General features: G+C 54.2%; 1 protein-coding gene across 5 annotated transcripts in view; it reads left to right on the top strand.

Annotated features, from left to right (window-relative positions):
• Nucleotides 1–1,189: 1,189 nt before the first annotated feature.
• Nucleotides 1,190–25,893, top strand: part of TFAP4 (transcription factor AP-4) — a 41,726-nt gene continuing 17,022 nt past the window's right edge. For 2 of the 5 annotated variants that reach the window (XM_030577150.1, XM_030577151.1), the window contains exons 1-5: nucleotides 1,205–1,371; nucleotides 11,697–11,862; nucleotides 14,280–14,378; nucleotides 15,897–16,067; nucleotides 25,745–25,828. In XM_030577150.1, coding sequence (XP_030433010.1) covers nucleotides 1,283–1,371; nucleotides 11,697–11,862; nucleotides 14,280–14,378; nucleotides 15,897–16,067; nucleotides 25,745–25,828 — 609 coding nt within the window. In that variant the 5' untranslated portion in view covers nucleotides 1,205–1,282. Of the gene's footprint in view, nucleotides 1,372–11,696; nucleotides 11,863–14,279; nucleotides 14,379–15,896; nucleotides 16,068–25,744; nucleotides 25,883–25,893 lie in introns of all 5 variants that reach the window. The other 3 variants (XM_030577148.1, XM_030577149.1, XM_030577152.1) reach the window with 3 other exon arrangements.

The following is a 25,893-nucleotide window of genomic DNA, read 5'->3' on the forward strand; positions in this document are numbered from 1 at the left end:
GAGCTGGGGGGCGGACGCTGGCCGGGCGCCACGAAGGTACTTTCCGCAAGGGGGGTGTGGAGCTGCGACCTGTTCCCGAGCTCCCGCAACCCGGCCCGGCGCGACCAACCCGCACGGGGAGCCAAGCGCGGCCCAGCTGCTGTCGAGGCTGCTAGTGTAGAGCCAGCGCGTTCCGCGTCGCTCCAGTCCGGCCCACGCGGCCGGGGGAGGCGCCGCTCCTGGGCGGGCCGAATCTGCACCGCCTCCGTCCGGGCTCCCTGGATCACTGCTGGGCTGAGCCGTTCAGCTGCTCGCCAGCCGCTTCCCCGGGCCGGGGGGCGTCACTGCCGAGCGAGCCCGCGGGGGCCGGGCACGGGCCTCCCTGACCATGCCGGGCACGGACCAGTGCAGGGCGACTCCCCCAGCGCAGACGCGCGCTCCCGCCTCCATCCCGAGGCAGCTCTAGCTCCGTGTCCCCCCCCATGCTGTGTGCGCCGCGGCGCGATCGGCCATGCAGCCTCCCCCACGTGCGGAGCCAGCCCTTCCCCTCCACTCGCCTCCTCCGCATCCCATTCAGGTGCGGGGCAAGCCCTATCCCTTCTTGCCCGGTGCAGAACCAGTCCTACCCCTTCATCCCCACCCCCCATGTGTGGAGTGGAGCCTGCCTCGTGTGCATCGCCTCATCGGCAGGACTAATCCTCTCCCCTCCCCTCCGCCGCGTGCATCCCGCAATTTGTAGCTGGCCCTGCCCCGTGCATTCCCCTCCATGTGCAAGGCCAGCCCTACACCTCTCTCCCACCCCCCCGTGCGGGGCTGGGCCTGCCCCTTTCCTCCCCGCGCATTTCCTTCCCCCTCCCCCCCATGTGTGGGGCCAACCCTGCCTCGTGCATTCCCCACCCCATGCGCGGGGCCGGCTCTGCCCCTCCCCCCGGCCGTGCATCCCCCGCCCCCCTTGGCTGCTCCGGACCCCGCTTGCCAAGCTGTCAGCTGATGGGCCGCATCACCCCGTAGTGGCGCAGGCAGCCGGGCAGCCCGGGCGCGGGTGGGGGCGGTGCTGGGGAGCGGGCTGCGGCGGGGTCGCTGCGGAGGGGAGACGCGGCGCTGCGGGAGCCGTGCGAGAGGGCGGCGGAGGCCGCGGGGGCGGTGCGGAGGGGGCCGGGGCGGCGGAAAATAGTCCTTTGTTTACATGGGCCGGTGGCTGGCGGAGGCGGCGCCGCCGGGGGAGGGAGCGCTGCGCTCGCACCAGCTGTTTCCCGCCTTGAGCGGCAGAGGCGCGGCGCGCTCAGCTGGGGCCGGCGCCCGCATGGAGTACTTCATGGTGCCCGCGCAGAAGGTGCCCGCGCTGCAGCACTTCAGGAAGTCGGAGAAGGAGGTGATCGGCGGGCTCTGCAGGTGGGTGCCGCCCGCGCTCCCTGGGGGGCTCGCGGGGCGCGGGCCGGGCGGCGCGGCTGGCCGGAGCACGTGGGGCCGCGCTCGGCGCTGCAGCCCGGGGCCGCGTGCGGGGCCCGGCGGGAACACCGCGCCGCCGGGCTGTTGCGGGCCCCCCCTGCTCCTGGAGCGGGGTGCGGGCCGCGCGTGCCCTGCCTGCCGGCCGCATGTTGGGGGAGCTTTAAAGGGGGGTGTGTTTACTACGGGGCCTGGCCGTGACTCGGCAGCCCTCCCGCGGGGGGCGGGCCCGCGCGCCGGGGCCGCCGGGACATGTAGTGCGGCGGCCGGGGCCCTGTGGGGGATGTAGGCGCCCGGCCACGCTGCCCCGCACAAAGCGGGCCGGGCCGCGTGGGCCGTGTGCCGCGGCGGAGCCAGGAGCCGCCTGCTCCCCGCGGAGAATGTAGCGCCCCAGCCCACGCGTGCGCGGCCCACGGTGCCTGCAGCAGCTGGCAGGGGCGGGCCCAACCGCCGCTCGCCACAGGCTGCGGGGAGGGAGCGGGCCCAGCCCAGCGCCGTGGCCATGTGGCCGCTCCGGAGGACTGGGCTGGACAGGTGCCTCCGGCGGCGCGGCGCCCCTTGTTCGAAGGGCTGGTTACAGCCCGGGCCTCTGCGCCCCGAACGAGCCCGGAGCCGCGTGCAGGCTGCACGTGGAGATACATTCCCTGCTGGGCCGGGGACACAGCCCGCGGGCAGCGCCGCTGTGCGGGGCCCGGAGTACCCACTGAACCTGTCGGGCCACCTGGGGAGGCAGGACTGGTGCCACTCAAAGCGGGTCTTCTCTCCCTCCCCCCCACACCCCCGCAAGTATATTTGGATCTTAGTCAACCAACAGTGGATCTCCAAGTTAAACAGCACCACTATGGCAAGAACAAGGTGTTAAGTTAGTACATGCAGTGGGGAAACTCTCCCAGTGCCTCCAGAAAGATGCCCCATTTCCAAATTGGGGACATGCAAATTACCAGCTGTATGGATACCGAAAGGTCGAAACGGATGTGCTAAGCAAGGCTCCAGAAAGTCCTTTTCATCATCTTCTTTCACGCTCTTGCCCATCTTAGTGGCCTGGTGGGATTCACTGTATAGAAAGAGTTGGACTCTTACACTTGTGTACTAATCTTCAGAATGAAAACTGGGGGGGAAGGAGCTAGAAGATGCAAATACTGTAACTAATTTGGATCTATTTACAAAGGGGGACCTGCTATTGAGCAGCTTGCCTCATGAGAAGGAAATTGTCCTTCATGCTATTGTATTAATATTAATGAGGATCACAATTTGGTGTAGTCTTTATGCCATATGGAATTGCTTTGTACCTTAGCATAAACTAATACATATATATATTTTAAAAAGTACCTTCAGGATATTCTCTTAATTGTGGGAGCAGCACTAAAATATAAGTTTCTGTCTGCCTACAGGATGCTGGCTTTATTTGAAATGTCTCACAGCTGGCCTACTTCCTACTCAAATATCAGTACTGGACAGGTGGTGATGGCCATCTTTAGTTAACTGCAGTGGAGACTATAACCTGTGTTTGAAGGCCTGCCCAGAAGGGTGCCACCAACAGAATTCTTTCTGTAGCTCATTAATCTTTATAGTTTAGGATAGAAAAAAGGAATCCTTCCATGAGCACCTTGAAGCTGTATTCATCTAGAACAGTGGTTCTCAACTAGGGGTCTGGGGGCCACGAGCAGGTTTCAGGGGTTCTGCCAAGCAGGAAGAGTGTAGACTCGCTGAGGCCCAGGGCAGAAAGCTTAAGCCCTGCTGTGCAGGGCCCTGAGCCCGCCACCTGAGGCTGAAGCAGGAGGCTGAGCAACTGTGTGAGGCGCCCTGTGGCAGTTGCTGTGCATGTTACCCCCGAACGCCAGCTCTGGCTTTTCTATGTATAAAACAGTTGTTGTGGCACAGGTGGGCTGTGGTGTTTTTATAGCACGTGTGAGGGACCTTGGGAAGAGAGGGGTTCTTAACCTCTCTCTTCCCATCTAGAATATCATGCTTAGAAGGGCACTGACCATTATTTTGGGTAGAATTTTACAGAACAGTGAATTCACTCATCCCCTGGGAAGTTGAGAATAAAATCTGCATCTTTTCAGTTTCATACACATTAGATAGTTACAGGATAGTTGTCCAAGGGTGTTATTTCTAAAGTTATTTTTTATTGTTGGGAGAGGGGAGCACTGAGGTGCATTTGTTTTAGATTAATAAAACCACCACAACTTTTGTGAGAGACAGAACAGGTTTGTATCTTTGCTTTCACTTGGTGATTGGAACATTTTCCACGTGCCACCAGGATGACATTATCGTCTTAGACTGTAAGGGGATAACTTCCCACAGTCTGCTTCACTTCTGAAGGAGAAGATGAAGTTCTACTCAAACACCTAGAATGCTGTAGGAAGGCTGTATCCCTAGAGTTCTTTGGAATATCATGAGTTTGTAGAAACTCTATGATCATTTTCTGTAGGGATTTCATTTTATTCTGACAGGTTTCAGAGTAGCAGCCGTGTTAGGGCTGGTCTACGCTACGGGGGGAGATCGATCTTCGATATGCAACTTCAGCTACGTGAATAACGTAGCTGAAGTCGAATATCTAAGATCGGATTACTCACCCATCCTCACCGCGCTGGATCGATGTCCGCGGCTCCCCCTGTCGATTCCGCAACTCCGTTGGGGTTGGTGGAATTCCGGAATCGATATAAGCGCGCTCGGATCGATATATCGCGTCTAGATGAGATGCGATATTTTGATCCCCGAGCAATCGATTTTATCCCGCCGATACGGCGAGTAGTCTAGACGTAGCCTTAGTCTGTATCCGCAAAAAGAGTAGGAGTACTTGTGGCACTGTAGAGTCTTTAAGGTGCCATACGTATTCTCATTTTATTCTGAGACTTCTTACTAGTTTGGGTACACTTGTGCAGGAACAACTAGCACTGGTGAGTGAACTTGTTTAAAATACCACCTTCATACTGATGAACAAGTCATTGGTATACAGACTGGAAGACTGACTACTGCTTTTGTCTCCATATGTTCAGTGTCTGGAGACTGGTTTATTGATTAAGTGGGTCTCACGCTAAGTATAGAACTTCAGGAATCTCCAGTGAGATTTTGTCTCCTTCAGCTGTTTTATAGCAGCTTTCTTCTGCTGAAGTGTTTGTACTTAGCATGCAGGTATCTTCCAAGTGAAGTGTGGTTATTTTATTGATTCCCAACTAAATGAGAGCTGAAGTTACAGAGACAAGGAGGATGGGGACCAAAGTCTGTTGGCAAGAGAGACAAGCTTTTGTGCTTATACAGAGCTCATCTGCCAGTCTGGGTGAAGTTACAGGTATTTCATGATGCTGCCATAGAATAACCTAATGCTGTGCTGCGAGTTCTAGTCCAAGACTCAGCATATCAACACTGGTTTATGTTGGTTTCCTCTCCCCTGCAAATGAAACATGGGGCAGAAGTGTCAGGGACCCCATGGCAGAATTGGTCCACTGTCAAAGACTTACGTGCAGTTGGTAGTCTTCTGATCCAGCAGATTAGAGCCTGGTATGGTGCAGGCAGGTTCTAGGCAAGCTTATTCCTGCCTAGCTGTATGCAAGAACCTTGCTTTTCATCTGCAGCGTCCTACTTTGCGCTGGATTTCTTTTGAGCAGAGACTGAGTCAAATTGAATTGTATTTTTGTGTGTGGGAAGGGGCTAACATGAAAATCCATTGAACTCGCTTTATTTGTGACAGACATCTAAATCTCCACTCTAGCCTCCCCAGGTAAAAGATCAGGGTACTAACTCCCACTGTCCTATTTAATCCACCAGGCTAGCTTCTAAATGCATTTTTCTCTGTTTAGTTCTGTCGCTTTTTTAAAAAGTCTTTCCCCAGGAAGAACAGTTGGAGGGGAAGGTTATGAGAGGTCCCCGATGAGGAAATGGGCTCTTCCTCTTTCTCTCTTCTTAAGAACCTCTGCTTCCTAGATGGCCCTCTTGAGCCACCTTGGTCTAATTTCCTCATGGGCCAAAGTTTAGACTCCCAGACACAGATAAGAGCTGGGGCTCATACTTGTGCTCAAAGGAAAGCTATAGTGGCCATGTGCAAGACTTCAGGGTTGCATTTGCAAAAATAAATAAACTAGGCATCTGCAATCTGCTCCATCTTTAATATGGGGATGATGATCAGCAAGGCTACAGGCCCAGCTCAGGCCAGAATGGAGCAGATCACTGCCTTGTTAAAGATATGGATGGCTTGGGATTTTTAGTGCAGAACAGTTGGACTTGTGGGTCTCGTTCCAGCCAAGCTTTGGTTAGAGGAAGTCCTGCTGCCCCACTCACTGAGGTTGGCCTTCTGGCTTATGGGTACCGACCAGGTTATTTCTGGATGGATCCAGGGGGAGTTTGTGGGATCACTGGTTTTGTGAGGATGCAGGATAGGAAAGAGTTAACCTCAATGTATGTCAGAAGGGTTGTTATATCCTTTCTTTCTACAATCTATTCTTGCCTCCCCATTTCCTGTAATGAATGGTGTAACCAGAAAGAGTTTGATCCCCTGCCCCAGTGTAATCCCTTATTCCTCTCCAAATATCAGTTTTACTCAGCCATAGCTGTGTTCACTGGAGTTTGTAACCTACCCGCTGTGGCTACTACACCTTGGCTCCTGCTCCTCTTTGCTCATCTCACTCTCTGTTTACCTGATGTTTTGTCTTCTGCATCAATGGAGATTTTTGCGGACACTGACGCTGACAGTCCCCAGCATAGAGCTATAGTGCTGGAGGTGGAGGGCCCCAGACTAGAACTGCCTATGCCACAGTTCAGGTTTGAGCGTGAATCTTGTTACTTTCAGGGCACAGTGTAAGATCCTTCCCTCCATACAAGCTTCTTCCCCCTCTGCTTGTGGAAAATAGCCTGGCTGCCTCCTCCTGGCTCATACGGTTAAAGTGCCCTCTTTTGGACAGGAGCTATGGTGTGGTTTGCAGAGCAGGTTCAGCTCCTATTCTGGACAGTGGCCAACCTGACTATGAATGTGCCTACATTCTGCAATCTTGAGTAGATTCAAGATGCAGCTGGATAAATGGCTTTTCCCGACATAACGCTTCTCAGCCCAGAGATACTTATTACCCCCCCCCCCAAAAAAAAAAGTATAAAGTGGAGGTGGAATTCTTGCTACTCTGCTTCTACCTCATCACTTATTGTCTCTGATGCAGAGTGTAGGGCTGCATTGCTGTCCTCTGATGAACCGCAGGGAGTACGTGACCCCACGCTCCGCTGCTAGCAACCAGGTCCTTGTGTGTCCCAGAATCCTTTGTGCCATGTCACCTAGCACTCCAGAGTCTAGGTTCAGTGACTTATGGGATGCCCTTGGCATCTGAGGAGAATTCAGTTGCGACTGTTGACTACACTTCATCAGGAACTGAAGGAATGTCTGGGGTCATGCTAGGCCCTTCTCTTCAACACCCCAATGCAACCAATTCTGTCACTTTTCTTGGAGATAAGTTGTAAGCTCGCTGCAGTATCCAATCTGAGGGATCCATTTTTGCTGGTCCGTTTCATCAGTGTTGTCCCTCCCCTCAGGAAAGGTGATTTGTGCTCTGTGAGCTCAGAGGCTGTGGCTTCTTAGCATGTAGAAATAAGATGACTGTTCCCATGGGGATGTTTCACAATAGTGGGAATGAAAGATGAGGGCCCCCAGAGCAGCCTTCTTGATGGTCCTGCCCGCAATCTGCACTGGAGTCATGAAGCCCTGCTATTCACCTCTGTTATCCCTGTGGGCCTGAGCAGGGAAGTGGCTTTAGAGTTAGCAATGAGAGACTGTCTTATCTTAAGATCCTTCCTTCTGAATCTATTTGGTGAATAGTCATGTACTTTCAACTGTGCTTTCACTTGTGCTTTTTTCACTCTTGCTGTGTGACCAATAGCACAATGGGGTTCCATGTTCAGTAACTGTGGAGTAAGAAGGTGTTTCCCCTAACTGTCAGGCTGTGAACTCAGCATGGGCTCTGAGAGACAAGCTGGGTTCCTTCTTGCCCATCTTCCTCGATAATCAAGGCACTGCCAGATGCACGGCTCTGAGTGATACTCGTGCAATCCCATTGCCTTCACTCGGGTTGCTCAGGAAAAGTTGAAGGTGGAATTTGGCTCAGCTGTTGAGTTAGTTAAGAAACCTTGTGTGCAAGACTGAGTAGAGCAGACCTGTGCTCACTGGGCTAATGCAAGCCAGAATGTACTTTAGGGGACCCTGAATATACATGGGCACAGATCTGACAGCTGCTCTTCAGAACAGAACTGTGCTTTAATATTGCACTCTTGTGGCGTGAACCCCAGTCTTGGTTCTCTTGTCGCTCCTCCCTTGGGGCTCTGGCTTTCAGAACCTTCTACTTCCTGGGGTGGTAAGAACGTGTCAGTTATATAATGCAGAGCTCTTGTCCAGGGGCTTTGCTCTTTTCTCTCCTGTCACTTTGGCTGTGATGTGATGAACTTGTAGGTGCTTCCCTGAAGTTCAGTTTTATGACTTGTCACTACAGGCTACTGACCCCACCCTTAGTGATGACCTTAGAAGTTGGACTTCAGCCCACGAAAGGAGGAGAAGATTGAGAGGTCAGGCTGAGTCTCTGGCCCTGTTGTGCCCAGGGGCTGGCTCATACCTGGTGTACTGGATCATCCCCATTAGCCCTCTCTGCACTTCTGTTGTATAACATGAATGTAAATGGGCAAATAAACCGTAAATCTCTATCTGCAATTTCAAGCAATGTGATCTTTCTGCACTCTAGGAAACAGTTGCTAGTCTTTAATACTTTGCATTCGTATAGCTCCTTCTGTCTGAGGATCTCCTAGCACTTGCAGTGTCTTCCTTTGCTGGCTGTCTTTCCAGGTTGATTGTAGCGTGCTTGACACAACTGGCCAGGACTGGTGACTGCAAGGGTAGCTAACAGAGAGGAAGGTGGCTGTCAGGGTGAGTTAATACGGAATCTCTTAGGGGCTGAGATCTTGCTGGCTGCTAACAAGTGACAGTGGATAGCAGGTGGCTGGAAGTGCAATTTTCATTGTTCTTGAATTCCAGCATGACCTTAGTAACTGAATTCTCATGCAGTCTTGGCTATTATACATACATAATGGAATAGTCCATACCCTTAGAAAGCTGCTTTCTAAGTCTAATTCTTGATATAGCGACTACTAGCATCGTGATGGGAAAATACAAGAAATGCAAGATAGTAATCGGAAAGATGTGGTCTGTGGCTTTTTAAAGGCATGCATCTCATGGCTGGTCAGGGCTAGAAACTACCTCTTTAGCATTAAGTAGCATTCCCAGCTCTCCAATGGCCTAAAGCTTTTAGGTGATTTGCAAGGTATGTGACCTTTGAAATTGCCACTGGTCTTGCCTCAAGTGTTGGGTGTCTGGCAGTGGGCCAGGATAGCTATTCCAAGGACTGGCCCATGGATCAGTTTCTGGTTGCTCTGCAAGATGAGCCACATGTGCAGGTTTGTTAGGAGGGCGAGGCTGCTGGTCATGCATGCCTGGAAAGCATGGAGGGGTAGATCCAGAGCTGGGGGTGTTTTGTAAACACTGCTTCACCTCTTTGTGGAGTTCAGTTTCCTCTTTTGGTTTTAATATCCCTAATACAGAATATATTTTAAGTCATCTGGTTCTCTCTTCCTTGCCCGGGCCTCAAAAATGCTCTCTAAGGAAAAGTTTGGACTAGCAATATGGATTGGCCTGGTTTTAAACGCTAGTGTAGATGGTTAAAAAACTTGTGAGCTGGTCATGGTCAAGCTCAGGTTCCCTCACAAGACTGACCCCAGTATTTCTTCCTTCTTCTCTCCCTCCAGCTAGCTGCTTGGTGGTGGTTGGTGTAGGAAGTGTTTTCCTGGCCAGTCTGTCAGATCACTCGGGAACAGAACGTGCAGCGGAGGCAGCAGGAAGCAGGCGGGAGCCGTGGCTTTGAGTGGGGCGGGGGCTGCCTCTGCTGGGAGTGATCATCTGGAAGCCATCAGCAGGAGGGGGAGGGGGCCTCTCATCTGATTCTACCAGGGCCACACACACAGGCTGGCCCTGCAGGGACCTCAGCTTAGATGCTTGCCTCTTTCTTACCATGGCGGGGAAGGATGGTGAGTAACCAGAGGCCTTTGCTGCAGCTCACAAGCTCTTTTAATCTTTTAATCCTCCCTCTTCCCTACCTAGTCCTGCACCTTTCAGCAGCCCTCAAACACATCCTGGAGGAGCTCTGACTCCTCAGCTGCTGCAGTGACCAGCTCAGGGCCTGGCTCTGCTCTGCTGGTACAAGAGGGTCCCTTTACCTTTGTCTTGCTTAGCACCTTTGAACTGAAGGATACCAAAGACTCTTCTCATCTCTCTGTATTGGAGTCATTGTGTCAACTGGTGAAAGAGAGCCCTGCAGGGACTGAACCTAGCCGCCTCATAGTGCAGGTAACCAGTCCACAGCAGGGTAGGACAGCAAGGAGAGGCCACTGTGCCCAGTTGAAAGTGAATTGGTTGTTCAATGAAGTAGAATGTAATGACCAAGTTAGAAGTTGGGCGGGATGCTGGGGCTGACACCTTGTCGTACAAGAGGTACCCTGGGCTCTAATGAATACGTATGTCTAGGCTCTTCGTTCTAAGCCTCATCTGAAAGATGCAAGGTCCCATGTTGGGGCATTGGGTGTTTTTAATATTAATTCAGGGAGGAGTGCCACCTACTGCATCACCACTTTCTTCAGCACCGTGGATTTTCTTTAGTGGCCTCCTAGCCAAGCTTTGTTCTGCCCTGATCCTGCATATCCTGATGACATGAGAAGTCATTCTTCTGCTCTGCTCTACTCTGCGCTGGTTAGGCCTCAACTGGAGTATTGTGTCCAGTTCTGGGCACCGCATTTCAAGAAAGATGTGGAGAAATTGGAGAGGGTCCAGAGAAGAGCAACAAGAATGATTAAAGGTCTTGAGAACATGATCTATGAAGGAAGGCTGAAAGAATTGGGTGTATTTAGTTTGGAAAAGAGAAGACTGAGAGGGGACATGATAGCAGTTTTCAGGTATCTAAAAGGGTGTCATCAGGAGGAGGTAGAAAACTTGTTCACCTTAGTCTCTAATGATAGAACAAGAAGCAATGGGCTTAAACTGCAGCAAGGGAGATTTAGGCTGGACATTAGGAAAAAGTTCCTAACTGTCAAGGTAGTTAAACACTGGAATAAATTGCCTAGGGAGGTTGTGGAATCTCCATCTCTGGAGATATTTAAGAGTAGGTTAGATAAATGTCTATCAAGGATGGTCTAGACAGTATTTGGTCCTGCCATAAGGGCAGGGGACTGGACTTGATGACCTCTCAAGGTCCCTTCCAGTCCTAGAGTCTATGAATCTATATCTCTAGAGTTTGCAAGAGATCCCAGCCTGCAGTGGTGTGGATGTAGAATGAGAATTGGAGAGTGGACAGACTTTGAATCCCACCTGCTTGCAGTGAGGGTGGGGAAACTCCTCTTCTTCCCCACCTCTCAAAAACAAGATGGGTGAAAGGTCTTTGGGCTCAAATAAACTGTCGCCATTAATAGGAGCAGAGTCCCAAAGCAGTTAGTTTCTCACTTTCTCTGGGACTCTGTTTGGAAAGCTGATTGCTCCCCCAACCACTAGAATGCTGTGGTGTCTCTCCCAGGTGTGGTCCTCGTTCCTAGCTCTTCCCTCTCTCTGCCCTAAAGTCACATGGATGCTGCTCTGTCCTTCAGGGCAGCAGCACCTTGTCCTCTGCCTCTTCTGGGCAAAAAGTGCTTTATGTAGGAAGTATGAGACCGATGGGGTCTGGTTAGTTTCTGCAGGCACAGTGGCCCAGGAGGGAGTGACTGACACTGACTAGGTTTCTGTCCCTCCTTCAGGAGGATCAGCACCATCTTTACCTGCATGACTGTCCCATGTGGCAGATCTTAAAATGCAGGGTCCCAGCAATCCTTGAATTTAAATACCTGGAGAAGGACCTGGGGACTGAGTTCTAGCCTGAATTTGGATTAGCCACATTCCCTGGACACCTCCAAGTTGTCATGAAAATGACCCCCGCCCTACTCCAGGTGCTGGTGTGCCCTCAGGTCATGATCACTGTAGATCCATAGCATGAGGTGAAGTGGAGGAATGGCCGCTTCTCCATCTCAAGAGAATAGTCTTTTGTTTGGTTCCCTGAAAGTTTTTTGCCTACCAATCTGGTCCTCGCAAAACAGGTAGCATCTGGGAAGAGTACCCTCTGGGGTTCTTTCCTATAATGCAATATCATCATGGTAAGAGTGAACCTCCATCTGCAGGCTGGGGCTCTTGAGCGTTGACTGCCCTCACTAACCCTCTGTCTCTCTCACAGCCTGGCCAACATCCCACTGACCCCAGAGACCCAGCGGGACCAGGAGCGTCGGATACGCAGAGAAATCGCAAACAGCAACGAGCGAAGGCGGATGCAGAGCATCAATGCCGGCTTCCAGTCTCTAAAAACCCTCATTCCACACACAGATGGGGAGAAGCTCAGTAAGGTGAGGGGGAGTTGGTGTCTGTATGGCTGTGAGGGTGTGCACGTGCCCCAGGGTCGGTCTCCAGGTTCTGTCTGAGCTGCCAGGATCTTCTAGCTATTAACTTGTTGTTGACCCATTGCTTTGTAGCAGTGACATTCTGTCATTAAGTAACTAAACCTCCCAACCATGCGGAGCTAAAAAAAATCTCTAAGTAAAATAAGCTCATTCGGAAAACTTCAGCTTGTAGTTGGTTGCTCCTGTGATAATGTAATGAGACGAGAACTTCAGGGTGGGGTGGGGGGGGAGTTAACGTGAGCACTGAAATTATAGTGAAGGTAAGTAATACAGATGTTCCCTTAGCCTTGCAATTCATAGACTGCACTAGTGATTGATATGTTAAGAGTTTGTAGACGTGTTGTAGAGCAAATATGCATGTTGCATTTTTCATGTCAAACCAATGTGTGGTGTGGCAAGATAACAGGAATATTTAGGTAAATTACCATCACTGGCCACTTCCCTGCTCTTTAGTGAGTAGGGATTGTAAAACTGATGGTCTTGTTGCCTCATATGAGGCTGTTACCAGTGAAGCAATTTTACCTGTGCTATTAGAAGGTTCTGTGTGGGGAATTCCTGGGGCACGCGCGTGTGATGTGCTTTAAATACCCGGGACATAGAAACAATCAGGGTGGCATAAACGTGGAACGCTCTGCGGGCATACATTGGTGCTAGGTCCTGGAGCCAAAAGTCCCAGCGCTGCTTCTGTCCTGAGCAATTCCTCCCAGGAGTTCTGAAGCAGGGAGTGGTGGTGGTGACAGGACTCATTCATATATTTTGGGGTGGGCTTTAGAAGTATCTTAAACCCTAGAGAGCTGAGAGCCCTTTCCCATCTCCTGCAAGACTTAGGAGCTCTGCAGGAGACAAGGAGCAGAGTCTCTTATCTTTAAGAGTTCCTGGGCTTTGCAGGCTGGGATTCTTTTGCCAGTGAGCCCCTTACAGCTTCTTGCGAGCAAACTGGCTTCTGCTGAAGCACGTCACGGCCTATGCATGTAGCCAGTTAGGCACTGAAGCATTCAGTTTCTACTAATATAAGACCAAGGAGCCCAGCAGGGTTTAGGAGCTCCTAAATCACGGTGTTGCTAAAGTTCCCCTTGGTGTCTGGGCTACCTGGCTTGCTCTGTTCTCCGTTGGCCTTCCTGGAGCATATAAAGTTGTGGCAAATAGTGTTAATAACTTTGGTCTTCGCAGCTGCTATTTATGAATGCTGCTGTGGAGGTCTCGTGTACAGCCACAGCTTGCCATGGCTTTCCTTTTGCACCTGAAATGTCTTTGTAAAAAATGACAGGCATCTGAACAGTGGTAAACTCTATCCCTGCTGTTCAAAAAGGATTAATTTAACCCCTTCAGATTGCGAAATGACTCCTGTGACTTACATGGAACCCTGCAGCCCACCCCACGTATCCCCTGAGAATGTTGTCACACACAGCTGTAAATGCTGCTCCTGCCCTGCTAACTAGGCAGCTGCTAATGATGCTTGCAGAAAGAAAACACACAGTGTTGGGGAAAAGGTGGTGGTTTGGGGCCGTGTGTGTGAAGTCCTCTGTTTATTGGTGCAACATTAGCATCTCCCATGTTGCCCTGCCATTGTGCCTAGCTGACCTGGAGAGAATGTCCTCCCCATGGAGGAGAGAGCACTTGAAGTCTCATTCAGTTCTCCTCAGACTGAGATCAAAGGGGCTGGTTAGTGCTGCATACGCTGTAGATTTTGTAACATAGAAACTTGTCCACTAGGAATTGGGTTGAGACCAAGCCATTTACATCGCAGGCCACCAAATAACTCTCAGATGCCAGCCCCTGACTCTTTGGGGCATAGGCTCTGGAGCTTCCAGGAGGCAGCAAGCATGCTGTGGGTGGTCTAGGAGGCTGGTGCTGGCATGGCCCATTGGCAGAGTGCTAGGCGCAGGTGTAAAGGCACGCCCAGAACAAGTTGGGGCTCCAGCTGGGGAAGGAGATGGCTCACGGCTACCACCAGTGCACCGAGGGCCAAGGTGCATTTCATTGTCTGGGGGGGGACTCCTTTTAGCACTTCACAAGCACTGAGGTATGCTTGTGAAGTGCTCAGTCTGGTCAGGGCTTGAGTGGGGAACACTTGTGGCTTAGGGGTCTGGGAGGCAGATGACTGGGGACTCATCTTCACTTGGAGCTACTACACTGATGGGAGAGTTAATCTGGGAGCAGTGGTAGTTTGTCTCCTACCCTCAGTCGCTATTTGGTGCAAGGACTCCAGCTGTCTGACATTCTTTTTGGAAGAGGCACATGAAAAAATCTCTGGTTATGTTTATTGATGGGGGGGAATATTGAGGGGTGGGGGGCATGAGAGGATAGATGGCTTGACACACTGACCTTCCTGTGCCACTAATCCTCATGCTGGTTCTCCCCAGGCGGCGATTCTCCAGCAAACAGCTGAATACATCTTCTCTCTGGAGCAGGAGAAGACTCGGTTACTGCAGCAGAACACACAGCTCAAGCGGTTCATCCAGGTAATGCAGCTGCTGCTTGGCTCTCCGCTATTCTCCTTTCCTACCTCTCTGCCAGGGAAGCTCCAGAACACGAAATAACCCATGCCCCTTGGCCAGCATGAGAAGCATTTGTTGTTGCCCAGTGTAATCCCCACTCGCCCGTCTCTGTCTCGCCCACCCACAGTACTGGTTAACTGATGGAATGTCACTGGGTCTCTCTGTGTGTTACCTGTTGGAGTTATTCTGCTCTCCCTGGGTATGTAGGCAGTCAGGTCTCTTGCTTCTCCCCCAGACTCTTCCAGATCAGGAGTGGAAACCCTGCGGGGGTGGGAGGAGGGACTTCCTGGCACTCATCCTTGTGACATGCTGAAGTTGGATATAGGCCTCTTCCCTGCCTGGCTGTGTATCCCAGTTGTCTTAGCTGCTACAGGTGCCTTGTTGGCAGTGACTTTGCACTCTGATAATGTGCTCGGTGCTTATGTAAGTAAGGGTCTTGTCTGGGTTACTGACCTGCAGCCCCCCTCCTGGGACCCCACAAAGCTGTGCCAGTGCACCTCGGCTTAGCTATCTGGGACTGTGCAGGCAGGGGCTGCAGCCATGCAGCTCTTAGCACTAGTGGTGCATGCATGATGAGCCCACAGCTCACATTTGCGGGTTTTTCAATATTCTGGCAGGGCCAAAGGCAAGCTTGGTTTAATCCCTTGCTGGTGGGATGGCATTCACAGTGCTCCACCATCCCCTTGCGACTCCATTTCGGTATGGCTGTTACTTGGGCCCTGGCTGGGGAGCTGACTGTTATAAAACTGAGTAAATCTAGTCGCATGTAACCAAAATATTGATGGCTTTTACAGGCTAGGTTACAGTTCTCAGGCCTTTCTGGAGAGTTGTCTGAGAAGGTTGTAGTATGGCTGGAGTGTGTCAGTGGCTCGTCCCTGGCTGTGATCTTATTGGCTATCAAGTGAAGCAGGATCAAGCCTGGGGATAGAGTTTGTATGGGAAACTGACACTCGGGCACAGCAGGAAGTGGTGGTGGTGAGTGAGGGGAGAGAGCACTTTCCCTGAGCGTGGGTCCTGAGCCCAGCATGGTTCCAGGAAACCACTGTGCTCCTGGAGGTGTCATGAGCTGGTTTTCCAGAGTGTTTGCTGAAATCTCTGTCGCTAGGAGTGTTAACCTCCAAGTCTGGGCAAGTGCCAATGGGGTAATTAGTAACTGCTGGCGCTTAGCCCTTTTCATCTGTAGGTCTTTTTTTCACAAAGGGGTGGGGTGAAGGTTATCATCTTCCCTTCAGAGGCTGAAGACTACAGCTGGATACAGAAAAGGAGTCTCCTGACTCCCAGCGCTGCCCTGCGTTTACTCCGATATGGGTTCTTCTGCTGTCGTGTTTGTGTGCTACTGTGTTCCACTCCAGAGGTGGCTGCATTTTGCTGTGCAATCTATGGCATGTTCTGGGATCCCCATGGTGATGGAAGGGTGTTCGTTGACAGGCCCTATGGTCACTGTTTGGTCCCTTTGCCTCTGACTTTGTGTTTGATTGGCAGGAGTTCAGTGGCTCCTCTCCGAAGCGGCGGCGGGCGGAGGACAAGGACGAGGGCATTGGCTCGCCGGACATCTGGGAGGACGAGAAGGCAGAGGATCTGCGCCGAGAAATGATCGAACTCCGACAGCAGCTCGACAAGGAGCGGTCGGTCCGCATGATGCTGGAGGAGCAGGTGAGGCCTGTAGGGGTGGTGTGGGCAGCCTGGACACAAGGTAGCCAGTGCAAGGAGGGTGCTCTGCTCTCCAGGCAGGAGTGTCCAGAGGAACTGACCGCCTCTGAGGAGCCTGTTCAGGGTAGTGACTGGAGGAAGGAGAGGACCCAGCCTGCACCACCTGGCTCCCTTGTGCTTTCTGCAGGTTGGTGGATGCAGTCTGCAGTCTTGTGGCGCCCTCGATCTGCCATTGTGCACTAAACACAGATGAGATGTGCTGAGACACTATTTCTCTGAAGTACCATCTGCCAGGAATCTTTCACTTGGTGAAGTGACTACAATTTGTAAGCAGGTGGAGTGGGATCCTGGCACTCTGCCGGACGCCATGTGTCATGTCCTGAAGGATATGCACGCTGCCTTCTCATGTTCCAGCCTTTTCCCCCCTTGGCTAAGCAGCTCCTGACGTGCTGTTGCTTGCTGGCCATGTCCTTGTTTGCCTGGCAGTTGCCTACATTCTGTGGCAGCATGTTCTTGTAGCCCATCAGGGCTCTGGCTGTATCAGCCTCAGCCTTGCTGGGTGCACTTGTGTCTCTTGACACGCCATGTCTTTGCTGGTGTGTGTCGGAAGGTGGACCAGGGCTGTTCATTATCTCTGGGCCACGTCTGCGTGGCAGAGCTGTGTCTGTGATGGATGCCTGTGCTATCTCCCTAGGCCAGGATGTGCAGGGTGACTGTCTACAAATTTTGCTCATGGCATTGAAATGTGGGGCATCTCCAGGGAGACTCCTGGAAGTCCAGTCTGAGGCTGGCCCCGAGTGTTTCAAAGGGTAAAGTTCAAAACTCAGCCCTGAGCTACTCAAGACAGCAGAGCACCAAGCTCTGCGCTTGCACTGGGTGACGGTGCAGACTGGGCTGTGAACTGCTCAGTCCAGTGAAGCACACAGCTCCATTCCCCTTGAAGCCACAGGCTCTGCCCAGTGCTGGCTCCTTGGTGCACTTGGGCCTTCAGGACTTGAAGCCTGGATGCAGAGCTCTAGATCATGAATGAGGTGGAACCGCCACATTTGAGATGGAGGTGCTGACACACCCTCCCTGAGGGCCCTGGCTCCAGGCAGCTTTGCATCAAGGCATTCAGATTTCTCCCCTCTCCAGAACTCATCCGCTGAAAGGGGAGAGGGAGTGTGGATTCTGAGTATTGGTGTTTGCTTAGTGACCTATCCTGATTGCTCCTGGTCCACTGCAAGGTTTCAGTGAGGCCTTCGTTATCTGCTTGGAAGCATCCCTCTAGCTTGGACCCAGCAGATGGAGTTGGAGCAGTTATGCTGAGGCAGTCGGCTCTCTCAGCACAGGAGAGGTCGATGTCTCTGCTTTCCAAATTTAAGGCCTCCTAACTCCTCCCCCAATCCCCTCGATAATTCCAGCTGCCTGCATCAGGGCAGGCAGAGAATCAGGCTGACTGAGGCTGCTCTCTGGACTCAGATGATGCTAAATTCTCTCCCACTGTGGGAACACCAAATTCGTTTTCTCTTCACGTGAGGATTGTGTTCTTCCCTGGTTCCTACTGAAGCTCTTCAAGATGGGTGACTTGGAGCTGAAGCCAGTCTGGGATTCCACCAGGGCCATGACTGAGAAGTACCTGGACTAGGAACTCTCTCCAGCCAGATTGCCGTGCTCATGTACATCATTTTGGCTCAGCTAGTGAAGGAGGGGTGCATTTGGCAGTTCTGTGACTATAGGGACCACATCGAAGTGGCTGGAGTAACGCATGGTGCCATGGCCAGGCTCGCTTGGAACTAGGTGGCCGTTTCAAGGCAAGGCTGTCTCAGGGTGTTTGTTGCAGAGTTCCTGTAACGCAGTGCTGCTGTCTCTTCTCCACACATACAGAGCCTCACTGCCTTGATTTGTTCTCAGTAGGGAATGCCATTACAGCCTCTGAACCTGGTCCCAAGGCCAGGAACCCCTTGTTCTTCAACCCTCAGAGAGATCCGTTTTTCGTTGCAGGATGTCCCTTATTGCCTATCTTTTTGTATGAAGTTTTTTCGTTCTTCTTCGAGTGATTGCTCACATCCATTCCAGTTAGGTGTGCGCGCCGCGCGTGCACGTTCGTCGGAAACTTTTTTACCCTAGCAACTCCAGTGGGCCGGCAGGTCGCCCCCTAGAGTGGCGCCGCCATGGCGCTCTATATATACCCCTGCCGGCCCGCCCGCTCCTCAGTTCCTTCTTACCGCCGTGTCGGTCGTTGGAACTGTGGAGCGCGGCTTAGCTGTCCTCCACGTCCCTAGCTCTCCTAGTTTTCAATCGCTTATCTCTAGTTCTATATAGTGTTAATTAGTGTTGTTAAGTAAATAGTTTAGTCAATAGTTGTTAAATAGTTCTTGGCCGGGGGCTTAGCCCTCCCGGCACCCGGCGCCAGGCTCATGCCTGTTTCGCCGGGCTTCAAGCAGTGTGCGGCCTGCAAGAAGCCCATGCCCACCAGCGATCCCCACGAAGCGTGCCTGAAGTGCCTCGGGGAATCGCACAGGTCTGACAAGTGCCGCATCTGTAAGGCTTTCAAGCGAGGACAAAAAAGGAGAGAGATCAGAGGCTCCGAACTCTCCTAATGGAGGCGGCACTTGACCCGTCGACTTCGCGGACCGTGGTCTCGGCACCGGCACCGGATCGCTCCGGCACCGAGAAGACTCCTCGGCACCGACCTTCTCCGGCACCGGAATCACAGCCTAGGCCGTCGAAGTCTGCTACTCCGGCCAGGCAGACCCGGCTTGAGCGCCCGGCCTCGACATCGGCCGCGGCACCGCCGCACCGTCAGCACCGTTGACTCCGGGCCTGGCGGGTCCGTTGAGTCCGGTGCCGCCGAGCTCCCCCATGAGATCTGGGGTTGAGATAGTGGTCCCGTCAACACCGGAGACCTTCGCCTCGGCTCGGGACCTTATTGCCCTGACGGAGCCCACTCGGCTGCCACCCCCGGTACCTCCGGTGCGGGTCGTGTCCAGGGGCAAGCCCATGATGTCGGCGCCGCCCAGAGACAGTCCTTCGCCATCTAGGTCCCGACGTCTTGGGCGCTCCAGATCCCGACGCCGCTCGCAGTCCCGGCACCGCTCCCCTCAGCGGCACCGGTCGCACTCGCGGCAACGGTCGACCTCCGGACGGTCGCGGTCAAGCTCCAGTCGGCGTCACCGGCACCGCGACTCCAGGAGCAGGTCCCATCGCTACTCGCCGCACCGGTCGACCTCCCGGCACCGAGCTGGTGGCAGGTCCCGGTCCCGGTCGACCTCCCGGCGCCGAGCCGGTGGTAGGTCCCGGTCGACCTCCCGGCACCGAGATGGTGGCAGGTCCCGGTCCCGGTCTCGGTCGACCTCCCGGCGCCAAGCCGGTGGTAGGTCCCGGTCGACCTCCCGGCACCGAGCCGGTGGCAGGTCCCGCTACCGAAGCGACACCCGGTACCGATCAGGATCCCGGCACCGTGACAGATCCCGGTCCCGGTCCCGATCCCGGCACCGATACGACTCCCGGCACCGGTCCCCGGCACCGAGACGATCCTCCGTGCCGACCCGCGCCGGCCCGTACCATCCGGGGTCGGCCCCGCCGTGGCCCTCGAGACAGCCGTCCGTATCTTCGCAGGCGGACAGTGCGTATGCGCTCGGCACCGACCGGCAGGCGGCGCTCTTCGGGGATCCGCCGCTGGAACACCAAGGCCCACCACAGTGGGGATTCTGGACACCCTGGGCATACCATCAGGCCCAGGGCCCCCAGCAGCTCCCTCCCACACCGGCGAATGCGGAGCGTAGGGCCCCTGAAGCCTCCTTGTCTCGCCCCCCTCCCTCCCCGGAGGCGGAGGAAGGGTCCAAACAGCAGGACTCCGCTGTGGCTCCGGAGGTAGAGGCGAGGGCTGAGGAAGACCCTCAGTTGGACACTATCGTGCCTGGGGTCTCCTCATCCTCCTCCCCGGATGAGGCGGTGGCGGGTACCTCCTCCAACAGTCCCCCCCCGCTGGATCTCAGGGCGCACCAGGACCTCCTCAGGCGGGTGGCCCAAAACCTGAGTCTGCAGGCAGAGGAGGTCTCGGAGATAGAGGACCCGATTGTTACCATCCTCTCTTCGGATGCTCCCACCAGGGTCGCCCTGCCCTTTGTACGGACCATTCAGGCCAATGCCAATACTATCTGGCAGTCCCCGGCCTCCATCCCTCCGACAGCGAAAGGAGTCGAGAGAAAGTACATGGCCCCTTCCAAGGGGTATGAATACTTGCACGTTCACCCGACTCCCGGTTCACTGGTGGTGCAGTCGGTGAACGATAGGGAGCGTCACGGCCAGGAGGCTCCGGCCCCCAAATCCAGAGAGGCCAGGCGGATGGACCTCCTTGGCCGTAAGGTATATTCGGCTGGGGCCCTGCAGCTCAGGGTCTCTAATCAGCAGGCCCTGCTGAGCAGGTACGCTTTTAACTCCTGGGTGGCAGTGGACAAATTTAAAGAGCTGCTGCCACAGGATGCTCGCCAGGAGTTTACGGCCATCCTGGACGAGGGCAAAAAGGTCGCGCGCACGGCCTTACAAGCATCCTTGGACGCTGCGGACTCGGCTGCCCGTACCCTCGCGTCGGGAGTTACGATGCGTCGCATCTCCTGGCTGCAGGTTTCCGGCCTTCCGCCAGAGCTCCAGCACACGATACAGGACCTTCCTTTCGAAGGCCAGGGCCTGTTTCGGAAAAGACAGACCCCAGACTCAAGAGTCTGAAGGACAACCGGGTCATTGCGCAGAGTCCCTCGGGATGCACACCCCCGTGACGCAGCGTAGACCCTTTAGGCCACAGCAGCAGCCGTACCGTAGGCCGTTTTCCCAGTTCCGCCAGCGGCAGGACCCTTACAGGCGCCGCGGCAGGAACGGCAGGCGCAGGCAGTCTGGGAACCAAGGGGGGCAGAACCAAGGCTCCTCGAACCCCCGCCTGGTCCTAAGCCTTCATTTTGAAGGTGCGCCCGAGGGCGCTGTAGCAGTTTCCCCTATGGATCCTTTCCCCCCGTTTTCAAACCGCCTTTCGTTTTTCCTCCCGGCGTGGTCCCAAATAACATCGGACCGCTGGGTCTTAAACCTGGTGCGGACGGGATACCGCCTGCAGTTTGTTTCGTTTCCTCCTTCCCGCCCTCCTTCCTCGTCCCTCTTCAGGGACCCCTCTCACGAGCAATTCCTTCGACAGGAGGTGCAGACGCTCCTCAGCAAAGGAGCCATAGAGGCGGTTCCGGAAAACGAGAAAGGCAAGGGGTTTTATTCCCGCTACTTTCTGATCCCCAAGGCCAAGGGGGGCCTCAGGCCTATCCTCGACCTGCGAGAACTCAACAAATACCTCGTGAAGTTGAAGTTCCGCATGGTATCCCTGGGGACCATTATTCCATCCCTGGATCCGGGAGACTGGTACGCCGCCCTCGACATGCAGGACGCGTATTTTCATATTGCCATTTGGCCGCGCCACAGACGCTTTCTCCGCTTCGTTGTGGGGGCTCTTCATTATCAGTTTGCAGTCCTCCCTTTCGGCCTGTCCACGGCCCCAAGGGTGTTTACAAAATGCATGGCAGTTGTCGTGGCGCATCTTCGACGCAACCGTGTCCACGTGTTCCCTTATCTGGACGACTGGTTGATTCGGGGCACGTCGGAGCAACAGGTCAGCAGCCATGTCCGCCTGATCACCGCCGTATTTGCAAGTCTGGGCCTCCTGATAAACACAGACAAATCCACTCTGAGGCCCACGCAAAAGGTGGAATTTATCGGGGCGGTCTTGGACGCCACGATGGGCAGGGCCTCGCTGCCTCTGCAACGGTTCCAGACCATGGCGGCGATCGTTCAGCGTTTGCGGTCAGCCCCGTTGACGTCAGTAAGGACATGTCTAACCCTGTTAGGCCACATGGCAGCGTGCACTTTTGTGACCGGCTACGCTCGGCTCCACATGAGGCCTCTCCAGCTGTGGCTTATCAGCCGTTACAGGCCGCAAAGGCAACCTTTAGACATGTTAGTCACAATCCCCCAGAAGGTCTTGGACTCTCTCGGCTGGTGGTTGGACCAGTCCGTGTTATGTGCGGGTCTTCCCTTTCACCCCTCTCAGCCATCGGTATCCCTGACAACGGATGCCTCAGATCTGGGCTGGGGGGCCCACCTGGGGACCCTGCGGACACAGGGCCTGTGGTCCCAGGAGGAGGTGGGGCTCCACATCAACATACGGGAGTTGAGAGCGGTCCGCCTTGCTTGTCAAGCGTTTGTCATCAGCTTCAGGGTCGTTGTGTCGCCGTGTTTACGGACACACGACGACGATGTACTATATCAACAAGCAGGGCGGCACCAGTCCTCCTCCCTGTGCCACGAGGCGATACGTCTCTGGGACTTTTGCGTAGCCCACTCCGTTCACCTCAGGGCTTCCTTCCTCCCTGGAGTACGGAACACTCTGGCAGATCGACTGAGCAGATACTTCACTGTCGCACGAGTGGTCCCTTCGCCCGGATGTCGCTCTCTCCATTTTCCGGAGGTGGGGTTATCCCCGGGTGGACCTCTTTGCGTCCAGGGGGAACAGGAAGTGCCCAGCATTCTGCTCCTTTCAGGGCAGGGAACCGGGGTCGATAGGGGACGCCTTCCTCATCCGGTGGTCGACCCACCTGTACTATGCATTTCCCCCGTTCCCTCTGGTCCACAAGGTCCTCCTGAAGGTGCGCAGGGACAAGGCGCTCGTGATCATGGTAGCCCCGGCGTGGCCCAGGCAGCACTGGTACACCATGCTGCTGGACTTGGCCATAGCCGACCCAGTTCCCCTGCCCCTTCATCCGGACCTGATTACCCAGGACCACGGGACCCTTTGTCACCCAGACCTGCAGTCGCTGCACCTAGCGGCGTGGCTCCTGCGTGGCTGACTGGCCCAGAGCTGCGATGCTCCACGCCTGTGAGAGAGGTGCTCTTGAGTAGCAGGAAACCGTCCACAAGAGCCACGTATTCGGCGAAATGGAAGCGCTTCTCCTGTTGGTGCGTAGAGAGAAATCTCCGCCCTATGGAAGTTTCGGTTTCCGAAATATTAGACTATGTTTTGTCCCTCAAAGGGCAAGGTCTGGCCTTATCGTCGTTGCGAGTCCACCTAGCTGCTATCTCCACCTTTCACCCGGGTGCGGACGGTCGCTCCGTTTTTTCTCACCCGACGGTGTCGAGATTCCTTAAAGGGCTGGAACGTTTATTCCCTACGTCCGTCCCCCTGCTCCCACCTGGGATCTTAACCTGGTGTTGTCCCGACTCATGGGGCCCCCCTTTGAGCCGTTAGCTACTTGCTCCCTGCTCTACCTCTCTTGGAAACTGCCTTTCTAGTGGCTGTCACCTCAGCTAGACGGGTGTCGGAGCTCCGAGCTCTTGTGGTAGACCCCCCCATATAAGGTCTTCCACCAAGGACAAGGTGCAGCTGAGACCACACCCTGCTTTTCTGCCCAAGGTGGTCTCAGCCTTCCATGTCAACCAAGAGATTTTCCTTCCGTTTTTTTTTTCCCAAACCTCACTCCTCAGGCAGGGAGCAGCAGCTCCACTCGCTGGATGTCCGTAGGGCTCTCGCGTTCTACATAGACAGGACTAAGCCCTTCCGAAAATCCCCCCAGCTTTTCGTGGCGGTAGCAGATCGTATGAAAGGTCTTCCTATCTCCTCCCAGAGGATATCCTCTTGGGTTACGTCCTGTATCAGGACTTGTTATGACTTGGCCCATGTCCCTGCGGGCCGTGTGACTGCGCATTCTACCAGGGCGCAGGCGTCATCGCTGGCTTTCCTAGCCCGTGTGCCCATCCAGGAAATCTGTCGGGCAGCGACCTGGTCATCGGTCCACACTTTTGCTTCCCACTACGCCCTGGTCCAGCAGTAGAGGGAGGATGCGGCCTTCGGAACTGCGGTGCTCCGGGCCGCGACTCTCACTCCGACCCCACCGCCTAGGTATGGCTTGGGAGTCACCTAACTGGAATGGATGTGAGCAATCACTCGAAGAAGAAAAGACGGTTACTCACCTTTGTAACTGTTGTTCTTCGAGATGTGTTGCTCACATCCATTCCACACCCGCCCTCCTTCCCCACTGTCGGAGTAGCCGGCAAGAAGGAACTGAGGAGCGGGCGGGCCGGCAGGGGTATATATAGAGCGCCATGGCGGCGCCACTCTAGGGGGCGACCTGCCGGCCCACTGGAGTTGCTAGGGTAAAAAAGTTTCCCGACGAACGTGCACGCGCGCGCGCACACCTAACTGGAATGGATGTGAGCAACACATCTCGAAGAACAACAGTTTACAAAGGTGAGTACCGTCTTTTTCTAATTTATGGTCTCCTCTTGGGTGCAAAACATGCAAGCAGCTGAGACATTGAAGAGCTGTCTTACCCCATTGAGGTGTATATATTAAAGCACAGCATATTCTTGCCACTCCATTGGCTGTTGTCCTTCTCTTGGTCATTCTGTGAACTTCTTACTCTGTGTGCACCTCCCGGGGAATGGGATCTTTAGGGAGAAGAGTCCCCTTTCCTCAGAGAAGCAGAGTGAAAGGGATCAAACAAACAGGATTGTCACCTGCCCACCCAGTGCCTCTGACTTTAGGGCTCTTTTTTCCAGGTATTCTGCTTGCACTGTTTCTGTTGGAGCCTAGGTTCTGATCATCGTGATTTGTTATGGGAACTTCACCTTCAGCAGAACTGAACGAAATGACTGGAGCTTCTGGAAGGCTGCATTTATATCCCCCCCTGGAGGGTGACTGGTAGGGGGTCTGTCTCATGCCCCAACCTGCTACCGCTGCCCTTGGGGATGAAAATCCTTTCAGAGCAGTGGGAGTCCTGTTGGTCTCGTGCTAAGATCAAAGAGCAACAATCTTGTGGCAATGGTCTCCTCAAAGGAGTAGAGTTTCAGGTGGATAATTCCCTGGTCGCCAAGCAGAGCGGAGGGAGTTGCCTGTCTCTTCCAACACTGGTGGTAGTGATGGCTGGAACTCTCAGTAGCATGGCACATGGATCACGCTGGTACGGGAGTTTGATGACAATGAATTGGCCCATGCATTAGTGGAGCTGGAACTTGTCAGGAGTCCCCTGACTTGATCCTGTGCAAGACTGGCATGTAACAGTCTCAACCTTCCAACAGGGGACATCTGTGCTGACTAAGGAGCGGAGCCCAGGCTCCAGACTCACGTTATCTGTTCCTCCAACAGATCTGCATCTGATATGTATCTTCCTTGTGGGACTCTGGACATTCTCCAAGTAGTGTTCACCTAACACCCAGCTCACTGCATTCTCCCAGGGGCATGCTGTCAGGAAGACAGGCTCTTTCCTATCTCTTTGCTTCATTCATCCCTCTTCATCGCAGAAGCACAGCATTAGGGAGTGTGTCAGCCACGTGCTGCCACCTTGTGTAGCTGAGGCACTGGCTACAGGAGCCTCACCACAGAGGAACATCCTTTGGCATTTGGCGCTGGTTGCTCCCAGCAGTTGCTGAATTCCTCTTTGCTGCTGCTATGAGCAGCTCTGCCTCGTGGAAGCTTTGGGGGTGGGCAGTGTGAGGACCCTGTGATGTGTGCTGGTGGAATCCCTGGCACTGAAATTCCACTGGAGTACCAAGCCACCAGACTGCCTTGGCGCCATCTTGATAAGCAGGGTTGATGTATGTATAGGGGTGGGGTTGTGCTCCTCTTCCACACCCAATGGTATGGGCTCCTCTCTCTGATTGGCTGGCAGGTGCGCTCCTTGGAGGCCCACATGTACCCTGAGAAGCTCAAGGTGATCGCCCAGCAGGTGCAGCTCCAGCAGCAGCAGGAACAGGTGAGATTGCTGCACCAGGAGAAGCTGGAACGTGAGCAGCAGATCCGAACGCAGGTGAGTGCGCT

Source organism: Gopherus evgoodei, chromosome 10 (genome assembly GCF_007399415.2).
Source record: "Gopherus evgoodei ecotype Sinaloan lineage chromosome 10, rGopEvg1_v1.p, whole genome shotgun sequence".
Taxonomy (NCBI): Eukaryota; Metazoa; Chordata; order Testudines; family Testudinidae; genus Gopherus; species Gopherus evgoodei.